Source organism: Rhinolophus sinicus, linkage group LG01 (genome assembly GCF_036562045.2).
Source record: "Rhinolophus sinicus isolate RSC01 linkage group LG01, ASM3656204v1, whole genome shotgun sequence".
Lineage (NCBI taxonomy): Eukaryota > Metazoa > Chordata > Mammalia > Chiroptera > Rhinolophidae > Rhinolophus > Rhinolophus sinicus.
In genome coordinates this window covers 10,439,507-10,467,358 of record NC_133751.1, presented here as the reverse complement: position 1 = coordinate 10,467,358, position 27,852 = coordinate 10,439,507, and the positions used below count along the sequence as shown (strand labels likewise).

At 39.3% G+C, this 27,852-nt stretch overlaps 2 protein-coding genes across 21 annotated transcripts in view; both read right to left on the bottom strand.

Annotated features, from left to right (window-relative positions):
- SYNJ1 (synaptojanin 1) overlaps nt 1-17,158 on the bottom strand; it is an 82,401-nt gene extending 65,243 nt beyond the window's left edge. For 16 of the 20 annotated variants that reach the window (XM_019730194.2, XM_019730182.2, XM_019730187.2 and 13 more), the window contains exons 1-2: nt 17,003-17,158; nt 15,815-15,960 (exon numbers count right to left, since the gene is read on the bottom strand). In XM_019730194.2, coding sequence (XP_019585753.2) covers nt 15,815-15,960; nt 17,003-17,100 — 244 coding nt within the window. In that variant the 5' untranslated portion in view covers nt 17,101-17,158. Of the gene's footprint in view, nt 1-15,814; nt 15,961-16,888 lie in introns of all 20 variants that reach the window. The other 4 variants (XM_074326033.1, XM_074325993.1, XM_074326018.1 and 1 more) reach the window with 1 other exon arrangement.
- Nucleotides 17,159-24,061: 6,903 nt separating this feature from the next.
- Nucleotides 24,062-27,852, bottom strand: part of PAXBP1 (PAX3 and PAX7 binding protein 1) — a 30,874-nt gene continuing 27,083 nt past the window's right edge. Inside the window, exons 17-18 of the mRNA XM_019730202.2 lie at nt 26,256-26,410; nt 24,062-24,309 (exon numbers count right to left, since the gene is read on the bottom strand). Of these exons, the coding sequence (XP_019585761.2) occupies nt 24,192-24,309; nt 26,256-26,410 (273 nt within the window). The 3' untranslated portion in view covers nt 24,062-24,191. The remainder of the gene's footprint in view (nt 24,310-26,255; nt 26,411-27,852) is intronic.

Sequence of the window (27,852 nt, the reverse complement as noted above, 5' to 3'; positions counted from 1 at the left end):
GTAAGTGTAGGCCTTTCTCGAACCACCCAGTGTGAAACTAGGGAGAGGGGAATATTTCACCAGGCCATTCGTTATGGGGATTTGCATTTCATTCTGCATTCCTAGAGTTGTTGTTGTTACTATTATGTTTATAGAACCGTTACTCCTAAGGTTCAATAATAAGTCACACAAATATAAAACATCACAACATAAATTTTAATTATATTTTATAAAGTAGAACAGGATTGCCTACCCCTAACACATTAGGAGACTTGTTATGTCTCTGATGATAGAAAACACGGCTTCCAGGACAAATGTCATTCTAGTTTTACAGGTTACAAGCTATATATATTTAAATACCATTGCTAATATAGTAACATAGATATTACTACATGTATCAGTTTCAGCGAAAACCATCATTTGGGTTCATATACCAGCAGCTAGTAAGAGCTACAAAGAAAATATATTTTTAATATTAAATATCACCTTCCCTTAGAAAACAAAAAAGTCTTCAATTACCATGCAACAAAATGTTCTTTCTTCAAATAATGCATAATAATTACCTTTTCAATAACTGTGCTTCAAATATGTGAATATACCATGTCTCTCAGGCCCAATGAAGACCCATCTATTAGACTGTCACCTGATTCAAACATGCAAACAAATGTCATTCTGCCTGGTTACCAACACTTTTGTATTATATTCTGAGACTCAGGAAATAGGACAGATGCACACAATTTAAACTAAAGTGCATATTCTTGGATAAAGTATGCTAAAGGAAAGGAAAAATAACTGAAAGAGTAGATGAGATGTCATTTTCCCTGCCAATGATTTTTGGTTTCCCCTCAAAATACTGAATCATTTTTAGAGTGATCAATAATGTTTCAGGTGAGGTACTTGTATATTATTTCTGTAATGATTATGAGAGTAACCAACACTGGGTTGTATATTTTTCATGCATTATTCAATTTTTACAACAACCTCATGAGCAAAATTACTACGAATTCCATTTGACATGAGGAAACAGGCTTAGAGAGGTTACTAAATTGTTACTAATGTGTCTAAGTGTGAACAGCCAGAGTCAGAGAAAGCAGCTTCAGGAGGGAAGGAAGGGGCTGTCTAGTGCACTGCCTCATGCCCGGGGCCCAGTTCAGTGCCCGGCACTCGGCAGTTCCCTGATTGTATGTTCAATGAATCGGTGAAGGAATTCACAGCCATGTGCACTCTTAACTCCAGACACTTCCAATTTCGTAAGAGAAAAATCTAGACACTGTTTTCCTACATACTACTTATGTCAAGGGCTGTAAACGTTTTCCTATTCTTCCACATATGCTTCAAAGGTTTGGGGTAGAACAGAGGGAGGTTCTTTGCAGGCTGTCAGAGCCCAGGCAGAATAAGAAGGATGCCCTGTGCATGGATTTGAAGCCAGAGGCGGGGAAAGGGAGCATCCACTTGGCAGGAGGGACAGGCTGGCCTGAGCCACTGACATCTGAATGGGGTGAGGAGGTGGTGCCCCCGAGGGATGTTGGGAGCTGCCTGGCATGGTGTGTTGGAGCTTGAGAAGGGTGCTGGGGGGCAGGGTGCACTAGAGGGAAGGCGGGCAGGGTGCTAGAGCCCCAGTGGGCTGAGGAGAGTACCGTGTGGTGAAGGAGGCTGCAGTGGTCACAGGAGAGTGGCTGAGCACACAGAAGGATCAGCGAAAATGGCAGCCAGGTTTCCCACTGTCAGACAGGGGCGTGCAAGCATGGAAAGAGAGAACTAGGATGCACGCTGCAGTGTTGACTGGTACTGGAGTTACCAGCTTGAACCCACAGTTTTCTAGATAGACAGACAAAAAGATATAGATATAAATGGGTGCGTATAACTATGTATACGTATACATACAGACTTACATATTCTCCTTAGCTCTACCCACTGACAGCACCTGGGGTCGGCAATACTCCTGAAGCAATCAGCACACCTAGCACCCAGACCTTGCATTCTCATACCATTCTCCACCAGAAGGAAGGAGGACCCCAGGGAGAAATGGCTGATTCCAGGCCCAGGGCAGGAACATTCACAAAATAATGGAGACATGTCACAAAAATGCAGAAGCCAGCTTGAAGGGACTTCTGTAGGAGAAATTGGGGACAATTCAAGCATCAAAATAAATTATAAGAGTGACAGAATATCATCCACTGAATAAGCCTATAACTTGAAAGTTTGATGAGAAATGGGATATTTACCTAGTCTCAAAGTTCCTCCCCTCAAAACATACATCAGTTATAAAGGAAAACAGAGTCTGCCAGAGGCCTCACAGACACCAACTCAACCAGGCCATCGAAGTGAATACCAACAGGAATGGGACAAGTCTGTGTGTGCCCAGACAGGACACAATGGAAGAACCCAGCACTACATCTGAAATATTCCTGCCAAGATACATAAACTGAATCTGAGCTTAAGAAACCATCAGACAGACTGGTGGAGTTTATTAAGTGGTAGGGTATGCGGAGAGCTCAGAGGAAAACAAAGTAAAAGAATGAGCGGAAATGAAAGTTCAGGGGACATGGTGATACAGAAGTGTAGTCTTTCAAGGTATCTACTGTGCTTTCAATGAGGGGAATAGACTGCTTTTTGTAAAGGCATTTGTATTTTTTTTCTCCTGTTCGTGTTGGTGTTATTAAACAAACAAGATGGTAGGAGAAACAAACCTTTCTTTTTACTTGTAACTGATTTCTAACCACAAGCAGGTATGAATGTCCAAGAAGACCTTTGTTTTAGGAGTAATTCTGAACCAATCAAGATCTTTAGCAGTTCAACTAAGGTAAGGAGGTCTGTACCTTAGCTTACCCATTAAACACCTAAACTAAGGTAAAGCCCAACTTCTGAAGTTATTACCATAATACGTCAGGAATAAATAGTATCCAACTCCCTTAATAGCTTAAAGGGGAAAACTCTTCTTCCCATGTCACAATCAACACTATCTTTCATTCATGCCTTAAATCTTTTCTTGAGTTTTCAAGCTAATGTGAACAAACATTTCCTGAGAACACAAAACTATTTTATATATCAAATCTACAATTATCGCTGTATTTTTAAACATATCTTCACATCATTGGAACTAATAATATGAAGGCCCTCTGATTCTACTCCTAGTGACTGTATGAATGTGAATAAGGTCATAGAACAGAACTTGAAGCAAAATAAAGTATGTGCTATAAGCATTTATTCTCATATAAATATCTATGGATGAAATTACATGATGCCTGAGATTTACTTCAAATAAGCAGGGAGGGGCAGATAGTGGACAGGGATCCAGAGAAACACAAGGGTCCATGAGCTGACCATCATGGAGTCTGGGTGACAAATTCAGGGGAGTCAGTGACACTGTCCACTCTTCTTTGATGCATGTTTGCTACTTCCCAAAATAAAATGATAAAAAAAATTTATTCTGACACCATTCTTTGGGATACTGGATAAATTTCAAAGGAGAGGAGACAGGATAACTCTGTCCAGTCAGTGAGAGAAGTGCGGCTACTGGAATTCTAAGTGATCGGAAAGGAACTTTCCTCCAATTACCCCGGACCAGCGGTAGCTTTGTCAAAAGCTCAATGGGCATTTGAACTTTTACAACGCGAAAGGGAGCAGTAAGTCCTACAGCCTCAGCGTGGCCCGGCAGCCTGCTCTTCCCAAGGCTGTCACATAGTCATCAAATAAAAAATATACAATAAATTGGGAAAGAAGAAGGCTTGACAATTCCAGACTGGGGACTCCAGGAAGGGTAAATACTACTGTATTCTGTCACAAATGTTTTCTTTACATTGATCCTAAGGTTGAAACTATCCTTGGAAAATGAGCTCACCTTTGCTCATGACAGAAGAGGTTAAGAAATAGTCAAAACGACATGAAACCATGAAGTCGTTCTATCCTACAACTTAATTTCGATAACTTGACTCATTCATTATTTTAGCTCAGTGCATGTTTTCAAAGTTCTTTTAACTGAACAAATTCATGACTGTAGGCAGGCCTAACCTACGTTTGCTATTTTAGCTATGAGGAAGTAATGAAAATTGAAGCTGTAGAGATGATCTATTTATAACCGATAAAAAACACTCAGAGTATAAATACATCAATTGTTCTCTATCACAGTATTTGACATCCTTTTTTGCTGGAGTGGCTTACTTTTCTAGCACTATGACATAGGACATAACTGGCATTACCCAGCATTGTTGGTGTTACACCCTCCCTTCTCAGGTGTTACACCCACCCTTCTCATGGCCTTAAATTAGAATTTAAGGCCAATAATGAAGTATAAGATCCAACTATAGAAATTCAGATAAAACATAATCATACACTTATTTCTTGATTTTCATGAGTTGTGACTCTAAAACAGAGGCTTATTAAACAGAATAATTGTTACACGGTGATCACACTTGCATTGCTAACTCCATCATCTGAATGAAAAGAAACAAAATTGTTTTGAACTTAAATGTGATTTTGAAGATTAAATTTAAATGTGATTCTCTAACTTCTGATGAATTACAGTAATTCAAACTAATCATTAAGCTGCCCAATGAAGACCCTGCTCCCTAACGGCAACATTCTGCTGCGGCTCAGACCTCCCAGATGGGGAACAGCCTGTCTTTCTTAGCTGATAGTGAAGACCAAGCTAAAGAACGTCAGCAAGAATGTGAAAACGGGGTTACAAATTAGGCTGCTCTTCCTAGAATCACAATTTGCCTGTGGTTGCACGCAGCATGGTTTGTGGTCAGCTGATTTGCATGTAGGCAGCACTCGGGGGTAGAACCAGAGGGCCTCCAGTCAGAGGATCCTTGAGACCACGCAGTCCAAGCTGCTCATTTTCAGAAGGAAAACACTAGAGGTTAGGTGATTCATCCAAGAGCATATAACCAGCTGGCAGTAAAGCCTCTGCATTTCGTCATACATAAAGAGAAATATTATTTTACAAGGAAAAGGTTTTCTTTGTATAATTAAATAACTAAAAATCCAGCTGAAAGACATTAAACTATCCAAATTATAGTATGTTCTATATAAACTAAACACTCAATCTTGGTGACAATGCATAACAAAAATAACCTTTCACTCATTGTTGCAACAAGTATTTACTGAATGCCTACCACGTACAAGAACATAGGAATAAAAAAGTCAGTGCCCCAATAACGTCTAGCAGGAAGACAGGCATTATATAATCACACAAAGGCAGAATTATTAATTATGTTAAGTACTATGACGGCGTGCCAATAGACGGCAACAAGAGGACCTGATTTAGAATTGTTTGTAGGGGGAGGATGGTAGTTAGAATAGGCCTGCCTGTAGAAGTAACCATTAAGCTGAAACCTGAAGAATTAATGGGAAGTTAGCCAAATGAAAAGTGGAGTTAAAAATGTTTTAGGCAACATACAAGTATCCTATGACCCAGCAATTCCATTCCTAAGAATATATTCAACAGAAATGCGTACATATGTGCACCAAAAGCCGTCTACAAGGAGGTTCACACTAGTGTCATTCGTAATAGGAAAAACTAGAAATCAGGGAAACGTCAACAGAACAAATACTGGAATATTCACACAACGGAAGGCTACATAGCAATAAAAATTAACAAACTACTGTCATATGCTACAACCTGGAGGATCTCCCATGTGTAACACTGAAGGAAGCTGGACACAATACAATGGTTCCATTTACGTTAAGTTGAAAACCACATAAAACTAATCTGTGATGTAAGAAGTTGGAAGAGTGATTACCTTTGTAGATCACGACGGAGATAATAAATGAGAAGGAACATGAGGGAATCTTCTGGAAAGCTGGTAATAATATTCTATTTCTCATCCTGGTAGTGGTAACATGGGTAAGCTCACTGTAGTAATTCATCTAGTTGTACATTTATGATTTATGTACTTTTCTACATGTGTGAATACGTTTATTTCTAAAAATAAAAATTTGAGCAGAAGGCACAGCATATGTGAAGACTCTGAGACCAGAAAGAATTTGGTACATTCAGAACTAAAAGGCCAGTGTGGCTGGAACACAGAAACCAAGTAAAACAGGGTAAGACTGAAGAGCGAGGCTGGGAATCGATTTTGCTGCAGGTCATTTTAAAGAGTTTGATTTTAAGTTCAGTGGTCAATCAGTGTAGAGTAAGCAAGGGAATAATATGAACTAAATTGTGTTTTTAAAAAGACTGGAGATTGGGCAGGGGGAGCAGAAGCAGGAGACCAGTTAAGAAGGCTATGGCAACGGCCTGCGAAAGGGACTACAGTGGCTTGACTGGGGTAGAACCAGCTAAAACGGTGAACTGCATGGATTCTCAATGAAATCAAGAGTTGAGTTGATTGGACTTGGTAATGGAGTGAATGTGTGAAGTGAGAGAGGAGGTGTGGAGGATGATTCTTAGGTTCCGGTATAGGTGGGTAGAGGGAACCCACTGCGACGAGAAGGAAGAAGGAAGAGCAGGCTTGAAGGGATGCAGTGATCCAGGCGACCACCGACCCAGCATCTATCCCAACCCCTCCTTGTTGTGTAGCCACCGTACAGATGGGGGGACTGCGGGAACCCAGACAATCACAGTAATTTTTACCTTCTTTTCTCCGTCACCTGCCTGATTCAAATAGCACACAATATCCCTATAGCCATAGCAGCTGGATCACGAATGGACACAAAACTCAACTTGATCCACTGCGAGGGGAAGAACATTTTCATTTTGTGGGTTCTAGCCCATTATCTCAGTTTGAAAAAGATGGATTTCAATTGTGTCCTCCAAAATAAATAATTATTGTACCCAGCTCTGTATCAATCCCACACAACTCTGCAATGTCTATAACTGTACTTGTCCCCATTCTCCGAGAGAATGATGAAATTGATGAACAAGACAGGCCAAAGACACATCCCTGATGCCGACCAAGGACAGACCGCTGATGAGCACTCATGTACAACCAACCAGCTAAGAATTTACTTAATTATAAGATTCATCCTGCCTGTGCTTCGCCCTGGTCCACAGAATAAGAAGACTTTGTCTAACTACATTTCAGTGAGGGATTCAACAGACTACAGCAATCCTATGGTCTACTAGTAAACAGAAGGAAACACAACCCATAATAAATATTTACTACTAAGAGCTAGTTTATACAGGTAAATATACTTTATATATAAAAAGTTATATATGACAATAATAAAATGGAAGCGTATTTTAATAAGTATAACATCCAATATATATTATAGAAATATTTAATGTTTAAGCCAATAATTTAATAAGAAGTATTTTTTTCCTATTTTTTCTTTTCACTGACTTCGTTATCTCAAGACCATCTAGGAATTTAAAGGGCATATAAATTCTTTCAACCAGAACTGAAGGGTAATTAGTGTCCAATTGACCAAGAAGAGTTAGTCTCTCCAAATGCCAAATTTACTTGGAGTAATTTGACTAGTTCAGTAGCTATGAAATGCACTCCAAGGTGAATGCATGTGCTTATATTATGTAACACTACAGAGGAACAACAGCGATTCACACTTTCAAAATCTATTTTAGTAGAAAAAGATAAAACACAAATTCTTATTTAAAAAAACTCAAGCAAATTTAAATTTGCTTGTCACCAATAAAAATATGATATGCAATTTTTAAACTTATACCTCCTTTTGGCACTCTAATTACAAGGCTAACCCACACTGTACTAGTCCATTCCACTCTATGCAAACTATGTAACAAAATTTCACTGATTCAGATTTTATCACCTCAGAGTTTTTAAAAACGTTGTTACAAGATGCAAAGAAAAGCAATGCTATTTAAACTCCTACCCATTATAATTGGTTCATATTCTTTCAGCTTTTGAATATCTGAAAAAGTCTTTACATCATCTTTCTTTGTGGTTAGGTAGAGAATCTGAGATGGCCCCGTTTTTTTTTCTTCCTTTAGGTACTTTAATATGTTCTATGTTCTCTGGCTTGGATTGTTTCTAAAGAAAAGTTTACCATTTGTATCTTTTTCCTTCTGTACATATATCATTTTCTTCTAGAGCTGTTTTTAAGATTTTTCTCTGTATCACTGGTTTTAACCAATTTGATTGTGTATTTGGATATACATAGTTTACTTCATGTTTCTTCTGTTTGGGGTTCATTTACTTGTAGCTTCTTGGATCTGTGGATTTATAGTTTTCATCACATTTGGAAAACTGTCAGCTGTTATTTCTTCAAATATTTCTCTACCCCAACCGCTTCTCCTAGGATTCCAATTATACTTATATGTTGGGCCATATGAACTTGTCCCACAGCCCTCGGATGCTCTGTTTATTTATGTCTTTTTTCTGTGTTTTGTTTTGGGTTATTTCTATTATTATATCTTCAAATTCATCACATTTATTCTGCAGTGTCTAATCTATTAATCCCTATCAGTGTATTTTTTCATTTCAGATACTGTTCTTTTCATTTCTACAAGTTTGAGCTTTTCACATTTTTTCATGTCTCTCCTTAATATACTCATTCTTTCTTCTACTTCTTGAACATATGGAGCACATTTTTAATAGCTGTTTTAATGTTTTTGTGTATTACTTTTAGCATCTGCTCCTGCAGATTGACTTTTCTCCTCATTATGGGGTGTTATTTTCCTGCTTCTTTTCATGCATTGTAATTTTTAATTGAATGCCAGACATTGTGAATTTTACAGAGTTGAATGCTGGATATATGTATTTTTATATTTTTCATTCCTATATTCTTAAACTTTGTTCTGGGATAAAGTTAAGTTTTTTGGAAACAGTTTGATCCCTTTGGGTCTTGCTTTTAAAATGTCAGGCAGAACCAGGGCAGCATTTAGTTGAAGGCTACTCTGCCCCACTACTGAAGCAATATACCCTTCTGAGTATTAAACCAGTTCCCCAAGTATTAACAAGATTTCTTCATCCTGGTTATTTAGAACATGAACTCTCCCCAGCTGTGTGTGAGCTCCAGGAATTTTTCTTCCTGCTCCTTCCTGGTGGTTCTTTCCCTGCCTCTGGTAGCTTCCTCACAGATTGGCACTGATCAGTATTCAGCCGAGGTCTCGGGTGGAACCCTCTACACATTTCTGGTGCTCTCTGTGCAGCCCTGAGAATTCTAGCTGCCATGGCTCCCCCAAAGTCCCTCCTCTGTCTCCTCAACTCTGGGCGACTGCAGGCTTTGTTTGGGCTCATCCTCCAGGAGGTGCAGCCTAGAAGCTCTGCAGGTAGTAAGCTGGAGCCACCACAAGGCTCACCTCGTCTGTTTCCCTTCTCAGGGATCAGTGTCTCCTGCTGCCTATTGTTCAACGTCTGAAACTGTTTCATATAATTCGTTTTGTTGTTGCTGTTATTTAAGGTAGAAGGGTAACTCTGGGTACTGTTACACCATCATGGTCAGAAGAAAACATCCTGTTATAGTTCTGGGCTAGTTATATCTTATAGGACACGTTTTGAACCTCTGACAGACCTGAAATCGTGTACTAAAAAGTCACAGAACGGCGTTTTACTGTTCAGTGAGAGAGAAAAGAGAAATTTTGTCTTCACTTTTTATTTCCTCATAGTAAAGTTAAGTGGTAAAAAAAATAAAAGCATTAGGAACTACTAGTTTGGCCCCACCTTAACAGGCTAATCCTGGCTCAAAATGGAAGAGTGAAGTTGATTCTTTTTTAAAGCGTTGATATTTAAGTTGACATTTAAGATATGTCTATTAAATATGAACATTCCAAAAATTATTTACAAAACGAAAATGAACTTTTGTAACCCTAACATAAAGTGATACATAACAAGTCTAAATTTCATCATTTCCGCCTAAGTTCACTTTTTCCCTCTACTTGAAACTTTTTCTTAAAAAAAGAAAGGATACTGCAACTTAACTAAAGGGCAATCATGCTGACTGGCAGCATTTGGCAATAAAAAAACAACAACAAGAAACAAAACTATGTACACTGCTTGTCATCATCACTTACACTTGTCACTTAAAATTCTACAACCTGACATTTAACTTGGCCCAGCAAGAAACTTTTGTTTTCAGTGACCCACTCTAAATCAAACCATGTCTCCTCTCCAATATATTAATAGTTTATAGGCAAAACCACAGCAAGTTTGACACTTCCCTCATTAGAAAATGCTACCAATTTCACTCTTACTAACTTTAGTCTTCCACTGGCATTTCTTTTCACTCTTCATTCTCGAACCACCAAGATAATAACCACCACCTTCACACCAGCACAAATAATAATTACAGTGAGAAAAGATCAAATGATAAGACTATGTCATTGGAGCCATTAATCTCTCCAAGCCTAAATTTCCACATCTGTGAAACCGGATAAAAGCAAAACCCACAGAATTAAATGAAATAAAGCATGTCTAATGCCACATCTAAACAGTATACTGAGATGCTCCATGACACGTCAACAAACTCCCAGGAGACCTGCCAGATATTCTGAGTTGAAGGAAACATGGAGATAGTCAACGTATGCTGGACACTGCCCAAACTATTAGCTTGATGTGGTTCAGAGTCTTGACATTAGATTGCAGTATAGCCCTCTGGTGACATTCCATCTTTCTGAAGCTGGGTTTTCAGTGATTGCTGTGATACTAAGCAAGTACCATTTGAAAATCCATGCAGTACAGGAAATGAGGGTAGCACTGTGCAATCTGAGTCCAAGGTTTGAGAAGCTGTCCAATACTCACCAAGCAGACACATCCCATTAGTAAATAACTGTGGTTGTTTACAAAGGAAATGAAGTATTTTCAACTTGTTTGCATTACTTTTTTCAAATACCTACTAAAGTTGTTAGAACAGAAATATTTATTATTTGGACCTATTTAATAAACAGAACTGTGGCCTTGGGGTGCTGTGAAAAACTTAATGAGACACCAAGGATTCTATGAAACAATGAAGTTTAGAAACTTCTGGCTTAATGTTGTGACTGGCAGAGGAAGCTTCCAGTAAATGGCACTATTATTATTCCTTTAAAATATGCAGTTTCATAGAAAAGGAGGGATACTTCAGATTCCGTGACAAAGATCTCCAGTCCAGGATACTATCCTATAGATTTATGGCTCATATTTCCATGATAAAAGAAAAAAATTAGGTAGACAAACTCAGATTGACAACCTGGAGTAAAACTAAGTGGCATGTCTTTGCTGTCTATTAAAGTACATGATTTGGTTGCTAATTTGACTCAAATCATGCTACTTGGAAAGCCTGAAAATAATCTTACTACCAGACAGATAAAAGCAAGTAATCCTTATTACCATGTGGTATTTAAAAAGAGCAAAAGCTCTAACTTTACGAGGAATTTACACACCATATATCCCCATCTTTTAAACAGGTAATCCATAAGTTCTGTTTTTAGAATCATCCCCCATTTCCCATGTGTTGACTTTCCCTTTAATTATGCAGTAAAGGGTAAATTATTTACCTTTACTGAAGCAGAAAATGGTTTGAAAAATAATGAGATAGCTTGCGAATTTAATGCATGTATCTGTCTGACTGGTTACTTGTCCTCCCACTGTCTTGTTGTGTCTGAAACTGTAGAAAAAATAGGAAAACTAAACCCTACACAAAACTAATAGATGTCCTCTTTTGTCTCTTAATAAATTAGTTTCCAATAAAAAATCTGTAGTGTTATAATTTGCTGGCCATATCACGCTTGCTGCTTACACTGGTCCAGATACTAATCATGGAGTATCCACTTGCGACACTGAACCACTGCTCCGTACACATCCAATTTTGAGTTTAATTGAATATTTTTCTGGACTAATAATTATTTTCAAAAATGAGTAACACTAAAAATGGGTACACTATGAAAACACATATTAACTTATCTAAGGATAAGAATGTTTCAGGTTTTTTAATAAATAAATGCAATAAAAGAAACAATAATGAAATTACTTTCCATTTAAAGTATTTTTAAAGCCAATTGTTAATACTATTTATAGAAGTCATGAATAATATTCACCAATTTTAACTGGCATTTCACAGACCTTAATAATATGGTTATAGTTATTTCTATTAGGATTTTTCAGAAACAAATCCAAACAATATATAATATACATCTTCTATATCAGCAGTTCAGTCAAATAGCAATGTTTTAAAAACAGGAAATACATTTGATAGGAAAAAGTATCATATTTTCAAGTACAGAATATTGCATTTTTGTCAACTTTGAAATCTAGTTTAGGTTAGTCTTTTCCCGTGCCATTTATTTAATAACCATGGATTCAACAAGTACGAGTAAAACACTGTACTAAGCACTCGGGAAACAAAGATTGGTATTAAGACATGAGCCTTTTCCTCAAGGAGAACAGCATCCAAATACCTAAACACAGTGCCACGTGATGCGAAAGCGCTCTGCTAAAAGTGTTACAGGACCATGGCACTTGGTTCAGGCGGAGGGTTTCAAAAAACTCATTATTGACTCCATAAAAGGCACTAATAACATTATGATTCTGGAAACACGGTTATTTTGGATAAAATTTGCAAGCTAAAAGTTATCCCATAATCTATCATAGACAGCCCTACATAAATTCTGATCAGAAATTACCATCCAAACCTAATTATAAACGAATGTTTCATGGGGCTGGAGCCCAGGCCCCAGTATTTGTAAAACCTCCCCTGATGATTATAATGGGTAGGCAGGGCTGAAAACCACTGGCTCACTGATTGAATTAGTCACAGCATCATGACTGATTTAAGCTTAGAATCCTAGCGACTTAAAGACTGAGTCCTGAGGCTGGATCAGTGAGCACTCAGTCCTTCAGAGGATCCACCATCTGAGATGCCTTTCATTGTATTTTCACTTATGCCCCATTTTTTGATATGTGCTAATAATATGAAAGATAAGATTTCATGTTGAGTATCTCATGGCACTCTGGCATAAGCCAAGAAAATTAAGTGATTGCTAATCCTCAACAATGGGTATTGCCCAAGATGTCTAATTTTTTTTAACTTTACTCTTTAAACCGGGGCAACTAGAGCCTGTAATCATAAGCCCTTGGTACATGAAGACTGAGCCCTGCTAGTCGCTTTCATTATCTCCTTTTCAAGAAAAATACCTGCATACAAGCATGTAGAGAGCAACAAAACCAGCATGTAAAAAGTGTTCATCTTTGATACAGACTAAGTTTTACAAAAGGAAGGGAAGGAAGATACGTGAGTGAGCTAGAGGAGCTGGGTGGTGGACTCTCATGAAGGAAGAAGACCAGTAGAACACTTGGACTGGAAAGGTAGAAAAAGTATCCTAGCAGTCTTGGAGAAAGGGCATAACAAGGAACAGCATGATGAAGGCTGGGAAAAGCATGGTACTTTCGGAAAGCACTGAGGAAACACCAGAGTCTCCTTAAAGGAGATCAACACTGGACGAACAGGGTAGGACCAAATCATGGAAGGCCTTGATTAGCACGTTGTGGAGTTTGAACTTAATCTTATTGAAAAAGGGGGTTATACTTCTGCTTAATATCAAAAATGTTTTAGGAGATTCTTCTGATAGATTAACATGCAGGATGCATTGAAATTCAAGAGGCTGGGATTGCTGAAGATACAGAGAACACCTCATTATCTTCCAAGCACAGTTCCCTGAATATAGCAAGCATTTTAAACACATGAAGGTTTTAAAATGAACACTCTGCAACACAGTACACACCTTGGTATCACTCCAAACTGAAAGTTAAATTAATTTTATAAGTCAAATGATTTATAAAAAGGTCTATTAGCTCTTAAACATTAACATTTTAAGTATCGCTGTAAAGTTTATAATAGGAAAGCTAATAACATTCTCAAGAGATTATACATCCATTTATGCTAGCTTTACAGAGAGGCAATAGTCAAACATTTTTTCTCTTGAGAGAGTTACTTACATAGTCTAAATCTGATGAAAATAAACAGAATTAATAAATATTAGATTGGTGCAAAAGTTTTTGCAATTTTTAACCCTTTAAACTGCAATTACTTTTGCACCAACCTAATAGTTAAGACACTATCTTTGATATTCTTTTTCCTCAAAAATCAATGTTAATGTCAAAATGGATGGTTCAGGGATTTTTTTTTTTTTTTAATCGCTTTTTGGCATAAAAGAGGGCTACTGGAGGTTTGGAAGTATGATTATCCTTAGGTTTTCTGACCTTGGGGTAAAGTATAGCAATAACCCTAATAACTATAGGTAATGCATGTAGTTGAAAATTTGGAACCCTATTATTACCAGTAACCACAATTTAAAAAAAAATTTAGAATTTAGAAAAATTAGGAAATTGAGTAATGTCATCAAAAAACACAAGCAGCTGAATTTAAACCTTTTCCCAAAAATATTTTTAATTACAAATTCTTCAGTATTAAGAATTATATTATGTGGAATCTAAAGAAAAGAATAAATGAATGAACTAATCAGAAACAGTCTCAGACACATAGAGGAAAAACAGGATCGCTAGATGGGAGGCGGGGGTGGGGATAAGGGGGAAGGCGAGGGGATTAGAAAGTAGTCAGTAACCACAAGATTGCCTCGGGGATATGAAAGCCAATTTGGGGAATGTAATCAATAATGTTGTAAAGATTCTGTAGGGTATCGGATGGACACTTGTCTCGTTAGGGAGACCACCTTAGGGATGATGTAGATGCCTGATCACTGCACTGTACACCTGAAGCTGAAGCTGAACAATAATGAATGTCAACTACAATTATATATATAGTTACAAGAAGTGGAGTACAGCATTAAGAATAGAGACAGAGGAAATGTAAAGGCTGTAGGTGATGTCAGAGGGATAGTGGAAGGGGGAAGGGGAAATGACACAGTGTGAGGGATATAAATGACAAATGTCTAACTATTACATTGTTTTGTGCACCTGAAACTAATAAAAAAAAATAATAATGGGATTCAAACAGAGGGGAGGAAAAAAAAAGAATTATATTTGTAGTATTAACAAATAGTATGCAAATTAACGTCACAGCCAAGTTATATTTTGGTTTATTTAAGTATAAAAAATGGTTTAAATGAATTAAGTCCATACTGATTGAGGATAATCTATACTATTAATACTTGCTTCTTAGAACACATATAGCTCCTTCCTGTGTGCCCCTACATAACAAAAACATGATAAATAACAAGTAGCTATCACTACAAAGTTTTTGAAAGCACAATCACATTTCAAATAACCCCAAACTGGACTTATCTGCCAAAATCTTTTATTAAGAAAGAAAAGTAATATGCAAGTTAACGCTTTTATTTTTAATTTCAACCATTTGCCCACAAAATAACCCAAACCATACTGACTAGTCTACTATTTTTTGTGTGTGGTGTGGTGCAGTAGTCCTTTTCTTTAAAACAGATTGTCAAAATGATTTTTAAAATATTAATAATATGAAATCAATCATATATCCCACAAGATTTTAGAAATTATTTACAACTCTCTCAAAAAAAAACAAAGTCCTCACCATAAGACACTCCCAAAATATTAGATAGATAAATATTCTTATAGTTCATCACTATCACTGACCAATAAGAAATTCTGTTCATTACAGTATAAATGCCAAGCAAGCCATTTTATAGGTATATGTGATGTGATATGAGCTGCAGCAATATTTTTTTGGAAAGATTGATTTACTTTCAGAAACAGAAGAACGCACAACGGAAAAACCTGTAACCAAAACGTGCATCTTCTCCCACCCCCAACAAAAAGCTGCAGCAGGGGGAAGAAAAGAAAATTCAAGTTTAAAGTAAAATAAGGTTTGATTAAAAGAAAATAAAGGCATAATCTGCTAGAGGAAATACAGTTAAGGGGGTGATCAAGGTCTTTAACAAAATGGTTTAATCTGAATTATTCCAAATCAAAAGAGAGACCACGATCAGTTGCACTATTAACCGATGACTTACACAGCACGGCTACAGCCCCAGACTCGAACATGAGACAGTCTTCCTTATGCCTAGTTTCCACTATGAGACTGAAAGGTGGGGGATCCAATTTGTGATAGATCCGAAATCCTTTGCTGAACGCCATTCTCCTTTCTTCAGAGGCAGCCCTGGGAAAACCAAGCAAATGAAGCTTATGTTTTCTTCTGCAGCAAGGACTGCACGGCATCCAGAAGTCCCTGCCTGCCAGATTTTGATGGAGGGGTGGGGGGTGGAAAACGAGCGCTCAGAAAGAGAATGGTTTATTCCAAAAGATAAGTCGTCATTTAATTTTACCAAAAAGCAAGAGAGGAAAGAAAAGCCACCAATTCTCTGGGCAGGGCAAGACGAGGTTTTATCACTCTAAGTCTATGAACGGTTTGGTTAAGATGAGTTTCCCGTTTACTTTATGTTTACCGAAAGGAAAAATTTTGAGCCTATTTCGTTCGGAGTTGTTTATCAGTTTCCTGCTTCAGTATTTGACACTACGGGGAAAGGGAACCAATTCGGAAACTTCAAGCCGTTCCTTTGGAAGGAAAGGAGAGGAGGTGGGAGGGAAGGTTAAGGACGCTGGTTCAAAGCTCCTTCGCGGCGGGAGGAGGGAAAGGATTATCTGACACCACAGGGTCTCCCGCGGGCGGCGGCGAAGGGCTAGGGAAGCCGCACAGGTTACCGCCGCCACCCGCACAGCTCCAGGCCACCGCCGGCCGGGGGACGGCAGGCGGGAGATCGTAAATATGAATGGCCACCCGGGAAGAGTCACGACTCGGGACACGGACCCGACCAGGCATCCTCGGGGGTCGCAGGCAGTCGATCGCCCGGGAGAGCGGCCCCTTCCCAGGGGGACCGAGGCGCCGAGCAGCCCAATCCGTCCATTATGCGCCAGAAAAGACTCGGTTCCCAACCGGCGCCCAAACCGACTCGGTTCCTTTCCCGCGGGCAGGCTGACAGCTGCTGTCACCACAGCCCCCCGGCCGACGCGGCGCCCCGCGCAACCCGTGGTCTCCAGACAACCCCGCCCGCTCTCCCGGACCCCGGCTGCCCGCGGTCGCCCCTCACCGTTCCTTCCCAGGCTGCGACCGCGGAGACTGCCTCAGGAAGCGCCCGCCCGCGCTCCCGGCTCTCGGTGGGTCTGGCCGCGGCCGCTCCCCGCCCCCCCGCCGGCTTGCTCACCTCTTCCTCCGGCTCCTCCTCCTCCTTCTCCCGCAGCCGCTGCCGCCACAGCCGCCGGAAGCGTCACTTCCGCTCCAGCAGGCCCATCTCTTCCGCATTGCGCTGCGGGCGGGGGCGGAAGATCCGCCCTTCGCGGGGGAAAGGGCGGGGCGCTAGGCGGCAGGCCCCGCCCACTCCGGGCCGCCCTGTAAGCCAGGTGCAGGTGGGGACTGCCCGCCGCCACCACGCGCAGCGACCTTCGCTTCGGGTGGCGAGTCCCCAGGCTGCAGCTGTAGGTCCCACCGCTGGGGATGCCGGGAGAGGGAGGATCCGGCCTCCCTGGTCCCCTCGCGTGGGCTCTTCAGAGCTACCCAACCGTCCCCCGGGACGTCAGGGACTCTGGGGAACAGCTCTGGGAGCTGAGTATTGGTACGCACCCAAGATGGGTGTTAGGACCACCCCCAGCCGCCCATACCGGGCCTGACGGACTTGGGGGAGGGTTCCGGGGAGTCAGCACGCGGGCCAACCAGGCGGCGCCTGAAGCGCTGTCCATGGTGTCTGTCCGCGGACGGCGCCGCGCTCTTCTGCTGAGCTTCTGAGTGGGTGGCAGGAAGGAAAATGAATGCCTGCTTTGGAACAACTCTGTTAGCTGCCTTTTCTCCTGGTGTGTTCTGGAGCTCTCAGGACTACCATAGGAAGGAGTGCTCAGCTGTACCCATGGTGGCGAGGGGGAAGTCACAACCCAGGATCTCAAGATTGAGTGAAAACATGGCTGGCTGCACCGAGGCCCCGACAGCGGATTGTCCCTGAATGGCGGACAGCTTTTGCCAACCGTGGAATCTAATAACTTTCACCTTATCCTCATATTGCAGCAAATCATGCTTCCTAGCTATTATCAGTGTTCGAGACTTTTCATTCTGTTTCCTTAATATATCTAAATATGAGAATGAAGTTAAAACCTGCAGGGCCAAAAGGAATCGAAAACCTGAAGAACCCAGCCCTCTGAGAAACTGGTTCCTCTTGCCTTTGCTTTTCCTTTACTTCTTCCCCTTAGAGCTTTAATTTTAACAGCAAAAGCAGAATTTAAATTTGGCCTTTTGCACAAAATAATTTCCCCTTCCAGGCCCCGTCATGTGGCTTGATTTAACATTTCTTCATTTTAGAGAAGTTGAACCCACCCTGGTTTCAGGATACTACAGTAGCTATTTCTCATTAGAAAAGAAGCTACTTCTTTTCTATGCAAAGGCACTTGGATGTAGTTCTGAGAACTGGAAGGGATTTCTCTCTCATTTAGTACTATCTCCTCAGAAAAACTGTTTTGCTCTGTGTAGTGGTGACTGACAGCAGTCTCAGAATTAAACTCATATTAGGATACTCTACTGACCTGTGTGATTGCTTATTTTTCTTTCCGGAAGAATCCATTTCAATTGGAGATTGCATTTGATAGAGAAAACTACATGGGAGTAGGTGAGAATAGAATTTTTCTTATTTGCCTTTCAGGTATAATACCTCTGTGGCCCCGAAGGAGTGCCGGAGTTATGCACCAGAAAAAATATGGAAGGTCATGGCTCTCAGAGAGATGTTGATGGTATTGAGTACATTGCTAGCAAGTTGCTTTTTGTGACAACTAAGAGCCAAAAAGTTTAATTTAAGAATTACTCCATTTCAAGTAGTTGGAACCTGAAACCCAACTATCCCACCTCAAACCTAAGGTCCCTTCCTCCACACCTGTGTCTGCGTGAAGTTACACTAGGAACCCTTTCTTTCTCAGAGAGGGAAGTGTGGGTGTTAGTCTCTTCTAGAAGCAAGTATTCTGCCTACTCCTGGTTTCTTTTAATTTTGGATTAAGGAGATTGTAGTCAAAGTTTCTTGGTTCTGGGTTTGAATTGCTGCTTCTTTCTTCAAATTAAACTGAATGGTAAGCAGGACTCATTCATAGAGTTGTCAATAGAAGGCTATAGCTTTCAAAATTTATCATTTTATCCATCTATCATGAAATAAGCACATGTCCAAGGTTTGGAAACAGCAACAGCTATTTTACTAGTGACGTTTAAAAACTGTTACTCCTTCTTTTTCTTGTCCTCTCTTTCCTATTTTTATACTTCCTTGTTCATCACAGCACTTGGAAATAGCTGGCCAAATTTTCACCAAATTTGAAGAGTGTCTTTGCTATGGGCTGACTTAAAATACAGGTTAAGTGGCATACACAAATTTCTTAGTGAAGTCCGAAGGGCCTACAGAAATGGGCGGACACTTTCTTGACCCTTGAAAATGAGTAATATCTATGGTAGGCTGCAAAATACCACCCCCAAGATATCCATGTCCTAATCCATGGAACGTGTGAGTGTTAAAATACGGTGAAAACAAGTCTTTACAGAAATGATTAAGATTTTGAGATTAATTTGGATTATCTGGGTAGGCCCTAAATGGCAATCATCAATGACCTTATGAGGCAGCAGAGGGAGATGATACACACACACACACACACACACACACACACAGAAACACACACACGCAATGTGAAAACAGACGTAAAGATTGGAGCAATGCAGCCACTAGCCGAGGAATGTCATCAGCCACCAGAAGATGGAAAAGGGCAGGAAGAAGTCTTCCTTAGAGCCCTTTGGAAGGAGCATGGCCCTGCCAACACCTTGATTTTGAACTTCTGGCCTACAGACTGGGAGATAATTTGTTGTTTTAAATTACCCAGTTTGTGATAATTTGTTACAGTAGCCACAGACAACTAATACAAGGCTTATGTGACTTTTCATCAGGAGAGAAACTGAGATCAGCAGAACAGCCCCAGATAGGTGCTTCAGATATCAGCTCCCATAGAGTCAACGAACTGAAGGCAAACACCCTGATTTTTAGATGTTGATTTTTGACCAAATTAGTTCTCCTGTGGGCAAATTCTATCAGGTTGAAACATGCAATTGTTATTTATATAGGTCAAAAAGTCACATAGTGACTATACATGGCCCAATCTAAGGTATGTCCCCAGTAAACCATAGCTAGGATCTATTAATTTAAAAATAATGATTATCCCAATGACATAAAAACAAAAAACAAAAAAAAACACTACACCATATGTTACAAGACTATGAATTTTGACAGATGTTTACCACTTTCCTTATAGTCTGCATTGACTTATCTAAAATGCTAGAAAACGTTTGGCAAATCTGGAGACTATTAACAGTCTGCTCCAGTTATCTTTAGCAGCTTCTTGTCGGGTCACACAGGCTAGAGCTAACTTATATCAGGATCTGCAGAGATCTATTAGTATACAGAAAGAGATAGCTTCTTGTTAAGAGCTGTAGAACGTTCACTCTTCAACCTGGCTTAGTCCCTAAGCAGCCGGCATCTCTGGAATTTCAACACCTAAGGTTAAATGTAAAAGGTAAGCTTTTGTGGCTCAAGTGTTTTTGTCAAGTACCTTAACATGGTTTCTACAGGATATGTCAAACCTTTTATTGTTTACTATGTGTTCTGAATCACCAAGCATGGGATATTGGGTACATTTTCCTAAAGATCGTTTTTAATGGGACCACAGTATATATTCGGAGAACTGCTGTGCTCGTCACTGTCTTTGTACTGAATGATCCTCACCTCTAAGCTTCTGTTGACCTTGGGGCTGACAGGGCTGGGGGAAAGCCGTCACAAATCAGCAGGGCCCAGAGGTCCAATGCAGGCCGGGTGCCGCACATTACCAATCCCACATGATCGGTAGCCTGCCTGCCTTTGCTGGGTGGTCGAAGCCATTCTCAGTAGCCATGCACTTAATATCCATAGAGTTTCAGTTCTGGATGGCAATCTCCAAAATATTCAGGACGACAGTCTTATTGAAGTTTGAGGCCTCTCAAACATTGACATATTCGTGATTCTCACTACATGCAGAAATTGTTAATTGTTCTCATTTTCACTTGAAACATGACCAAAATGGTCTGACGTCATCAGTGAGTGGCAACACACCTTTACTCTATGACCATGTTAGAGATGAGAAGAGTTCTTATAATTATAAAGAACCACTACAATGTAGCAACTTACGTTTTCATACTGTATTTTGCAACCCTACATTTGACCATTTTTAGGAGGGTTTCATGATTTCAAGGGAAATTAGCGTTTAAAACAAAATTGGGGGGGAGGACTGGATGGCTTGGTGGGTTAGAGTGCGATCTCTTAACACGGTTGCCAGTTTGATTCCCACATGGACCAGTGAGCTGCGCCCTCCACTAGATTGAAGACAATGAGCTGCCACTGAGCTTCGGGAGGGGCAGCTGGATGGCTCAGTTGGTTAGAGGGTGAGCTCTCAACTACAAGGTTGCTGGTTTGATCCCCACATGGGATGGTGTGATGCACCCCCTGCAACTAAGATTGAAAATGGCGACTGGACTTGGAGCTGAGCTGCGCCCTCCACAAGTAGATTGAAGGACGACTTGAGTTGGAGCTGATGGAACCTGGAAAAACACACTGTTCCCCAATAAAAATAAATAAATAAATTTAAAAAATCGGGCATTTGTCAGAACTCACTGAATTATACATACTCAGAGTAAACTTGACTGTTTATAAATTAATACTTCAATAAACCTGGCTTTAAAAAATTAAGGAAATCCCACATTTTAGTATATTCTCATGAGGAAGGTACTGCTTTAAGAATTGTGTGATTTGGGGCCAATTCTGGGCAATGAGGTGATCACTGCAGGCAACTATGCTCAAATGAACAGAAGTGCTCTTGGAGAAGCTGCGGAACACACCTGTTTTCCTGGGAGATTAGGAAGTGGGTGGGGTAGACAGGAAATTATGCCGCTCAGGGGCCCTTGGTTGTACCAGGCACACTCCCCAAGAGCTGATCCCCACCAACTCGGTGTGGTGGGGACACAAAGGAAGGCCTGCACCTGGAGACATGGGGCTCTTCAGAAGAATGACTTTGCTGAAACTTCCATAGACCTGCGCCCTCGTCTGAGACCTTTAATTCTTTCCCTGCTCCTTCACACAGGTCCCATCTTACCTCACACCTCAGATCTCTCAGCTCTCGGGCTCTCCCAGTCTCCCAGCTCCCTTTTTGCCCTAATAGGCGCTCCAACCAATGAATCTGTTGTATCTAATGCCATCTCGGTTGGTGACCACTCCCCAGGACTAACATGAGGAGCATTCATCCTCCCACTCCTTCTTTTCTTTGGCTAAGGGCTGCTCAAAGGGACATTATCTGGTGGACACTCAGCCCGTTGCACAGGCCAAGAGAAAGCCCTCAGGCGGAATTATAGTGGCCATCATGGCATCAACAGAGACACGGGTGAGGCACCATCACCTGGTACAACAGCAGTAATCAGTCTTTACGACTAGTTTATATTGTCCCAATAAAGTAACTTTCATTTTCAAAACCATTCCTCACCTATTTTGGAGTTAATTCAGAAGACTGCTCCAAAAGAAGAAAACTGAAAAGACAAAACTTCAGCTTTATTAAAAGGTCACCCACTGAATTTATCTTTTGACAGTTCCCTTCCTAAGAAAGGATGTCCTGCAGCTATTTCAGAAATACAATTTAAAAAGATATGGGAACCACTTCTTTTATACATGATTCTATGCTAAATTTACTTCACATCAAAATCTAGTGTGGTGTTCAAACCCATTCCTGAAACCAAAACAGCCTCGTGGATTGCATGGGATAAAAAGTCCCGAAGTTCACTGCAAGAATCCTTAAAAGTAGATACAGAAGTGATCAGTCTATGGGTTTGGAAACACAAATTTAAGGCACAAATGTTGTGCATGTTTAAACACACACACACACACACACACACACATATGTATATATAATATACACACATACATATGTGTATGTCTATGCATATGTATATATGTATACACGTATATATGCATGCATATACATATATATCCATTTTATGTCTTATTCATTGAAGTTGAAAATAAGTGTTCTCATTTTAGTAGGCCACTTAAGGTGCAAAAAAACTTCATCCAAAATGAGTATGTAGGGATAAGCCACATTCCTACAATAAAATCAAAGTGACAAAGCAATCAGAGCATATGACACTGTTCTAAATATTATTCCAGTTGACCAAGAATATACCTGTTAATTGTCTCACTATATTAGACTCATTTCAAATGCTCTAAAATTAGTCACCAGCAAAATACAACAAAGAGTATAATTAAAAATTAATTTAATGCTTGGCTAAAGCTTAATTACATATATAATTATCAAACAGTAGTCCTTAATTTCCAAAAGTTCCTCTTGAAAATCACAGAATCAGAAAGCATAAACTTTAAAACAAGTTCTCTGAATATTTACAACGTGGTATAAACATTATAGAAGACCATGGGTATTAAACTGCCTGGGTGTGGAGAATTAGCAAGGCGTATTCTTTATTGCATATATAACTCACATATGTGGGATTTTAAATATAATGACAGACTACTAAAATTCAAATGCATGTACGTGTAAGCTGGTCAGGGAGTAAAACCATGAATGAGACAGGACAGTCAGCCCCAAACCATGCAGTTAGGTTATGGGTCTATTATTTCCAAAAATTAAACTTCGATGTTCTGTTCAAAAACCTATGTTGCATATATTATTTAGAGTTCACATTAAACCCACATTTGACTGTAATGCTGATTCAAGGAAGAAAGTTCACCATTCACCCAACGATTAAGTCTACACTCAACTCTCAATTTTAAGGCAGCACAGCTAGTGATAGCAACTGCTAACCAAAAGGTGATGAACGCATAGTCACTTGCCAGCCCTTTTGTTGCAACAGTGTAGTGATTTCCCTAAGACAATTTGCTACTGAATAATTTTCTGCTGTTAAAAGGCTTACTCTGTAGAAAAACACCACAAATTTCCAGTGCGAAAGTAATTCCATGGTGGTATAAATATATATATGCATAATTACACAATTTACACTGCACACATCATTTACAGAGAACAATTAACTGAGGGTTAATTTGAATGACCATATAAAATACTTCTGTAAACAAAGTATGACAGGCAGTAAGGAAAACATTCAGAAACTTCCTAGAAATAGTCTGAATTCCTTTCATTTCGAAGAAATCGCATTTAAGGACACAGTATTGAATATTAATAATGTTCTTTGTATTAAAACAAGAATCAGTATTTTACAGTTTAAGAAACTTTACATATATACAAAATTTACACACTGGGAATGGTATTAAAGCAAATAGGCTTTTCAGTCTCACAGATCTATTTTCCTTCAATCAAAGACTTAAATTCTTTCACATTATGGTCACTTGCAACAGACGTAGCATGATCCAGAGCTCGAATACTTGCAAGAAGTTTTACTATGTGTTTTATGTTTTCCCTAAAAGAGAAAAAAAAATGTAGCAGCATCTCATTAATTAGTATAAAAGCCTTAGAGGGGAAAAATCTGTTATTGACTTTATGACTATTTTGAGGTTTTGCAATCAATTTTTCCAAGCACACATTTTTAAAGAAGGAAAACAGAAATAAGCAAGCTACAGTATGTTAACAACAACAACAAAAAGATATTTATCCACATAAAACAAAACTGTGTATGTTTAAATGACCAGCCCAGAGACAGAGGACCTACTTTCAAAAACAAAACCACCCCAAAATTTCATTCAGATAAATAATTTTCATTAATACCCAGAAAAGAAAAAAAGCAATCTATTTCCAAACTACTTCAGGGCTCTGCCTTCCATTCCTTCCCAAAGCAGAGTCCCAGTTCTTTCAGAATATACCTGGAACATAATTGGTTACATTTGTGTGGATTCATCATTCATCACCAATCCACCAAGACTCAGCATAAGTTCCATCCCTCCAAAATTCACTAGTGAAGTATAACCTGGCTTCCTTATCACCCCTGCTAGAAGTAATTCTGCCTTCTCATTAGGTAATCCTCAAGCATTAGCAAACAGCAGAACAAGCTAGAGGGTGTTAAAACACATATGGCCAGGCCCCACCCCCAGAGTTCTGATTCAGTAGGCTGGGGGAGGGCCTGAGCATCAGCATTCCTATAATAACAAAGCTCCCAAGTGATGCTGAGCGAAGCTGCAGGTCCAGCACTGGACTATTCTAACACTTCATTTGAACCACTAGTGAGAAACAGCACATAATGTGACATTATTAGTTGCCTTCTTCTTTACAACACTGTAGTTAAGTATCTTTTAGGGAAGGATTATAATTTGTAAAACTTTGCAACCAATGTGGAACCTGTTTTTTTGCACACAGCCGGTGCTCAAATTCTTTTACGTAGAAAAGTAAATACTGTTTGTTGATATCAAGCTCCAAACAAAAACAGTGTTAAATATATGTAAATCAAAGTTTAAAAAGTCAACAGAATTTATCTAAGATACAAAACCAGGAGAAGAAATATTAGTGCCAATAAATAACAGCCAACACCATAATGACATACTAAGAATGAAATTAAAATATAAACCAAAATCATTTGCCAAAGATTTTACCACTAAAATCTGTACTATCTACTTTTCTTTTTATTTTACCATAAAAAATAGCAAATTATTCTCTTAAGAAAATAAGGTTTTCTTTTTCATGGAAGGGAAATGAGGAAAAGTTTTTGTTATAGTAATGGTGTGATCTAAATGAAAATATATTAGGAAGACTATATGAAAGGAAACATTTTAAAAAAATTCTTTCAAATTGTACTAGTTATTATTAACTTTTTATGCTAGAGATTTATCCCCAAATTACATGAACAGCCAAAACAATGTCCAAGAAAAGGGAATGATTCCTTCCTTTCTTCCTTCCTCCCTCCCTTTCCAATTCTTGACAGAAATTATGTATAAGATGCTCTCCAAAATTCCTGAGTGATGACCTTTAGTCTAAGATATGGACGCAGAAAAACTCCACATAGAGCACAGATGTTCGGGATATAACCTTCAATATACTTTGGCTTCAGTGACTGTCTTTTCCAGGGTTTATATGGATAAAATGAATCTCCAAAGACCAAGACCCATGACATTCTAACAGCCTGAGATCTCCCCAACTCTTCAAAGGAGGAGACGGAAAACAATGATTAATTCATTCCCCTTACGGTTGGTCTTTACCAGAAGTGTCTTCTTACTACCTTCATAAATAGCCAATTGAAAAAGATTAGGTAAAACCACAAAATAAAAACTGTATTTTTGGTATGTTTATCAATACTGAGTCAATGTACAGTTTAAACTAAAAGATAAACATGTCTCTACCTAAAACATTTTAACATTACTGTATCTGACAATTAAAGACTCTGGATCACTGTTTCATTAAATAATCACATATAATTACCTTGCATTTCTTTTTTCCACATCAGAGCATCCTATGCTGTTTCTGTAAATTGTATCTGCTAAGTGTACAAGGTATCGACAGAAGTTTTCTAACTGAGAAATAGTTCTTTCTCCCTTCAGATTCATGAACCACTGCTTGGGGAAACAATTGATTACCTATGGAGAAGAAAGATGCAAAATAAAAGAGTTAAAACAGAATAAATGAAAATATCAAAAAGGTGAGTCTAGATAATGGGTACAATGTATTTAACTAGAAGACTTGTTACTGGGCTTTGTATAACTAATTACTTTGAAGGATTATTTTCAACTTGACTTCTACGTTAACCATACATTTTTCCTCAATATATCTGAATTTTTACTTCAACACATAGGTTGGGTACTCAAAGCAAAAGATAAGCAATTTGTCCAATATTTAAGTATATTAGAGACATAAAATTGATAACCAATTGCTTCATTTTCCAGTTTTTCCAGGAAGCCCTAAATGAACTGAGTTCTCCTTTATCAGCAGCTTTTGATTTAAAAACGTGTAGTATATCAAATTATAGCCTCTCCCCATTATGAACAACGTAGTCAGCAGGCATCCATGCTGGCAGTGGGAGCTATGCTGGCCTAGAGTGGGGTGAACAGAGCCTCACACCAGAGGGGCAGCCTAGGGCAAGAGCTGAAGCAGGGTGAAAAGGGCATGGTGCAAGTACAAAACCCAAGCGAGGTGAGACTGATTCCCACATGGGGGAGGACAGCCTACCGGGGATGTCAGTCCCAGTGGGTAGAGAAAGCACCCCACTAAGGAACCCATGGATGGTTGGCAAAATGACTGATTCCGGGGCTGGGGCTGAGCAAGTAGCAGCTGAGCCTGAACACTGTGTGCCACAAAGCAAGAAAGTACTCCCCCAGAATAAGAGGACATGTTGCAAGGTCACAGGAGTCAAGTGGAAGGGACTGCCACTGATGAAATCTGAGGCAATTCTTGCCAAAGATGCAGACTTGGAATCTAATGCGAGAATATCAAACCCAAATCGAGTGATATTCAACAGAATAACTGGTCTATCATCTTAAAAAATGTCAAGGTTATGAAGGTCAAGAAAAGACTGAAGAACTCTTGTAGATTAAAGGAGACTAAAGAGACATGACAAGTAACTGCAAGGGATTATCTGGGAATTTTTTTGCCAATCATGGATACTATTGAGATAACTGACAAAACTTGAGCAGGGATCTATGGATTAGGTTATAGTAATATACAGATGTTAACTTCCTGATGTTGATGGTTATATTGTTGAAGAATATACATGTTTCTAGGAAACAACACAGAAGTATTTGCGGGTGAGAGGGTATCATGTCAGAGACTTTGACATGGTTCAGGAAAAACACTGTACTGTACTTGCAAATTTTCTTCAATTTTGTGTTTCAGAAAATTATTTTTTAAAAAGATCGAATATGCAACTTATGTATAAAGTAGAAAACAAAACAATATTAAAGAAAAGTATTCCTTACATGAGAAACCATTTCCTTAGTAACACTCAAAATACCATTCATTTGACTGTTAAAAAATTATCCTGAAATTAAAACTTAACACCTGCAAAAATACTGATATATAGATA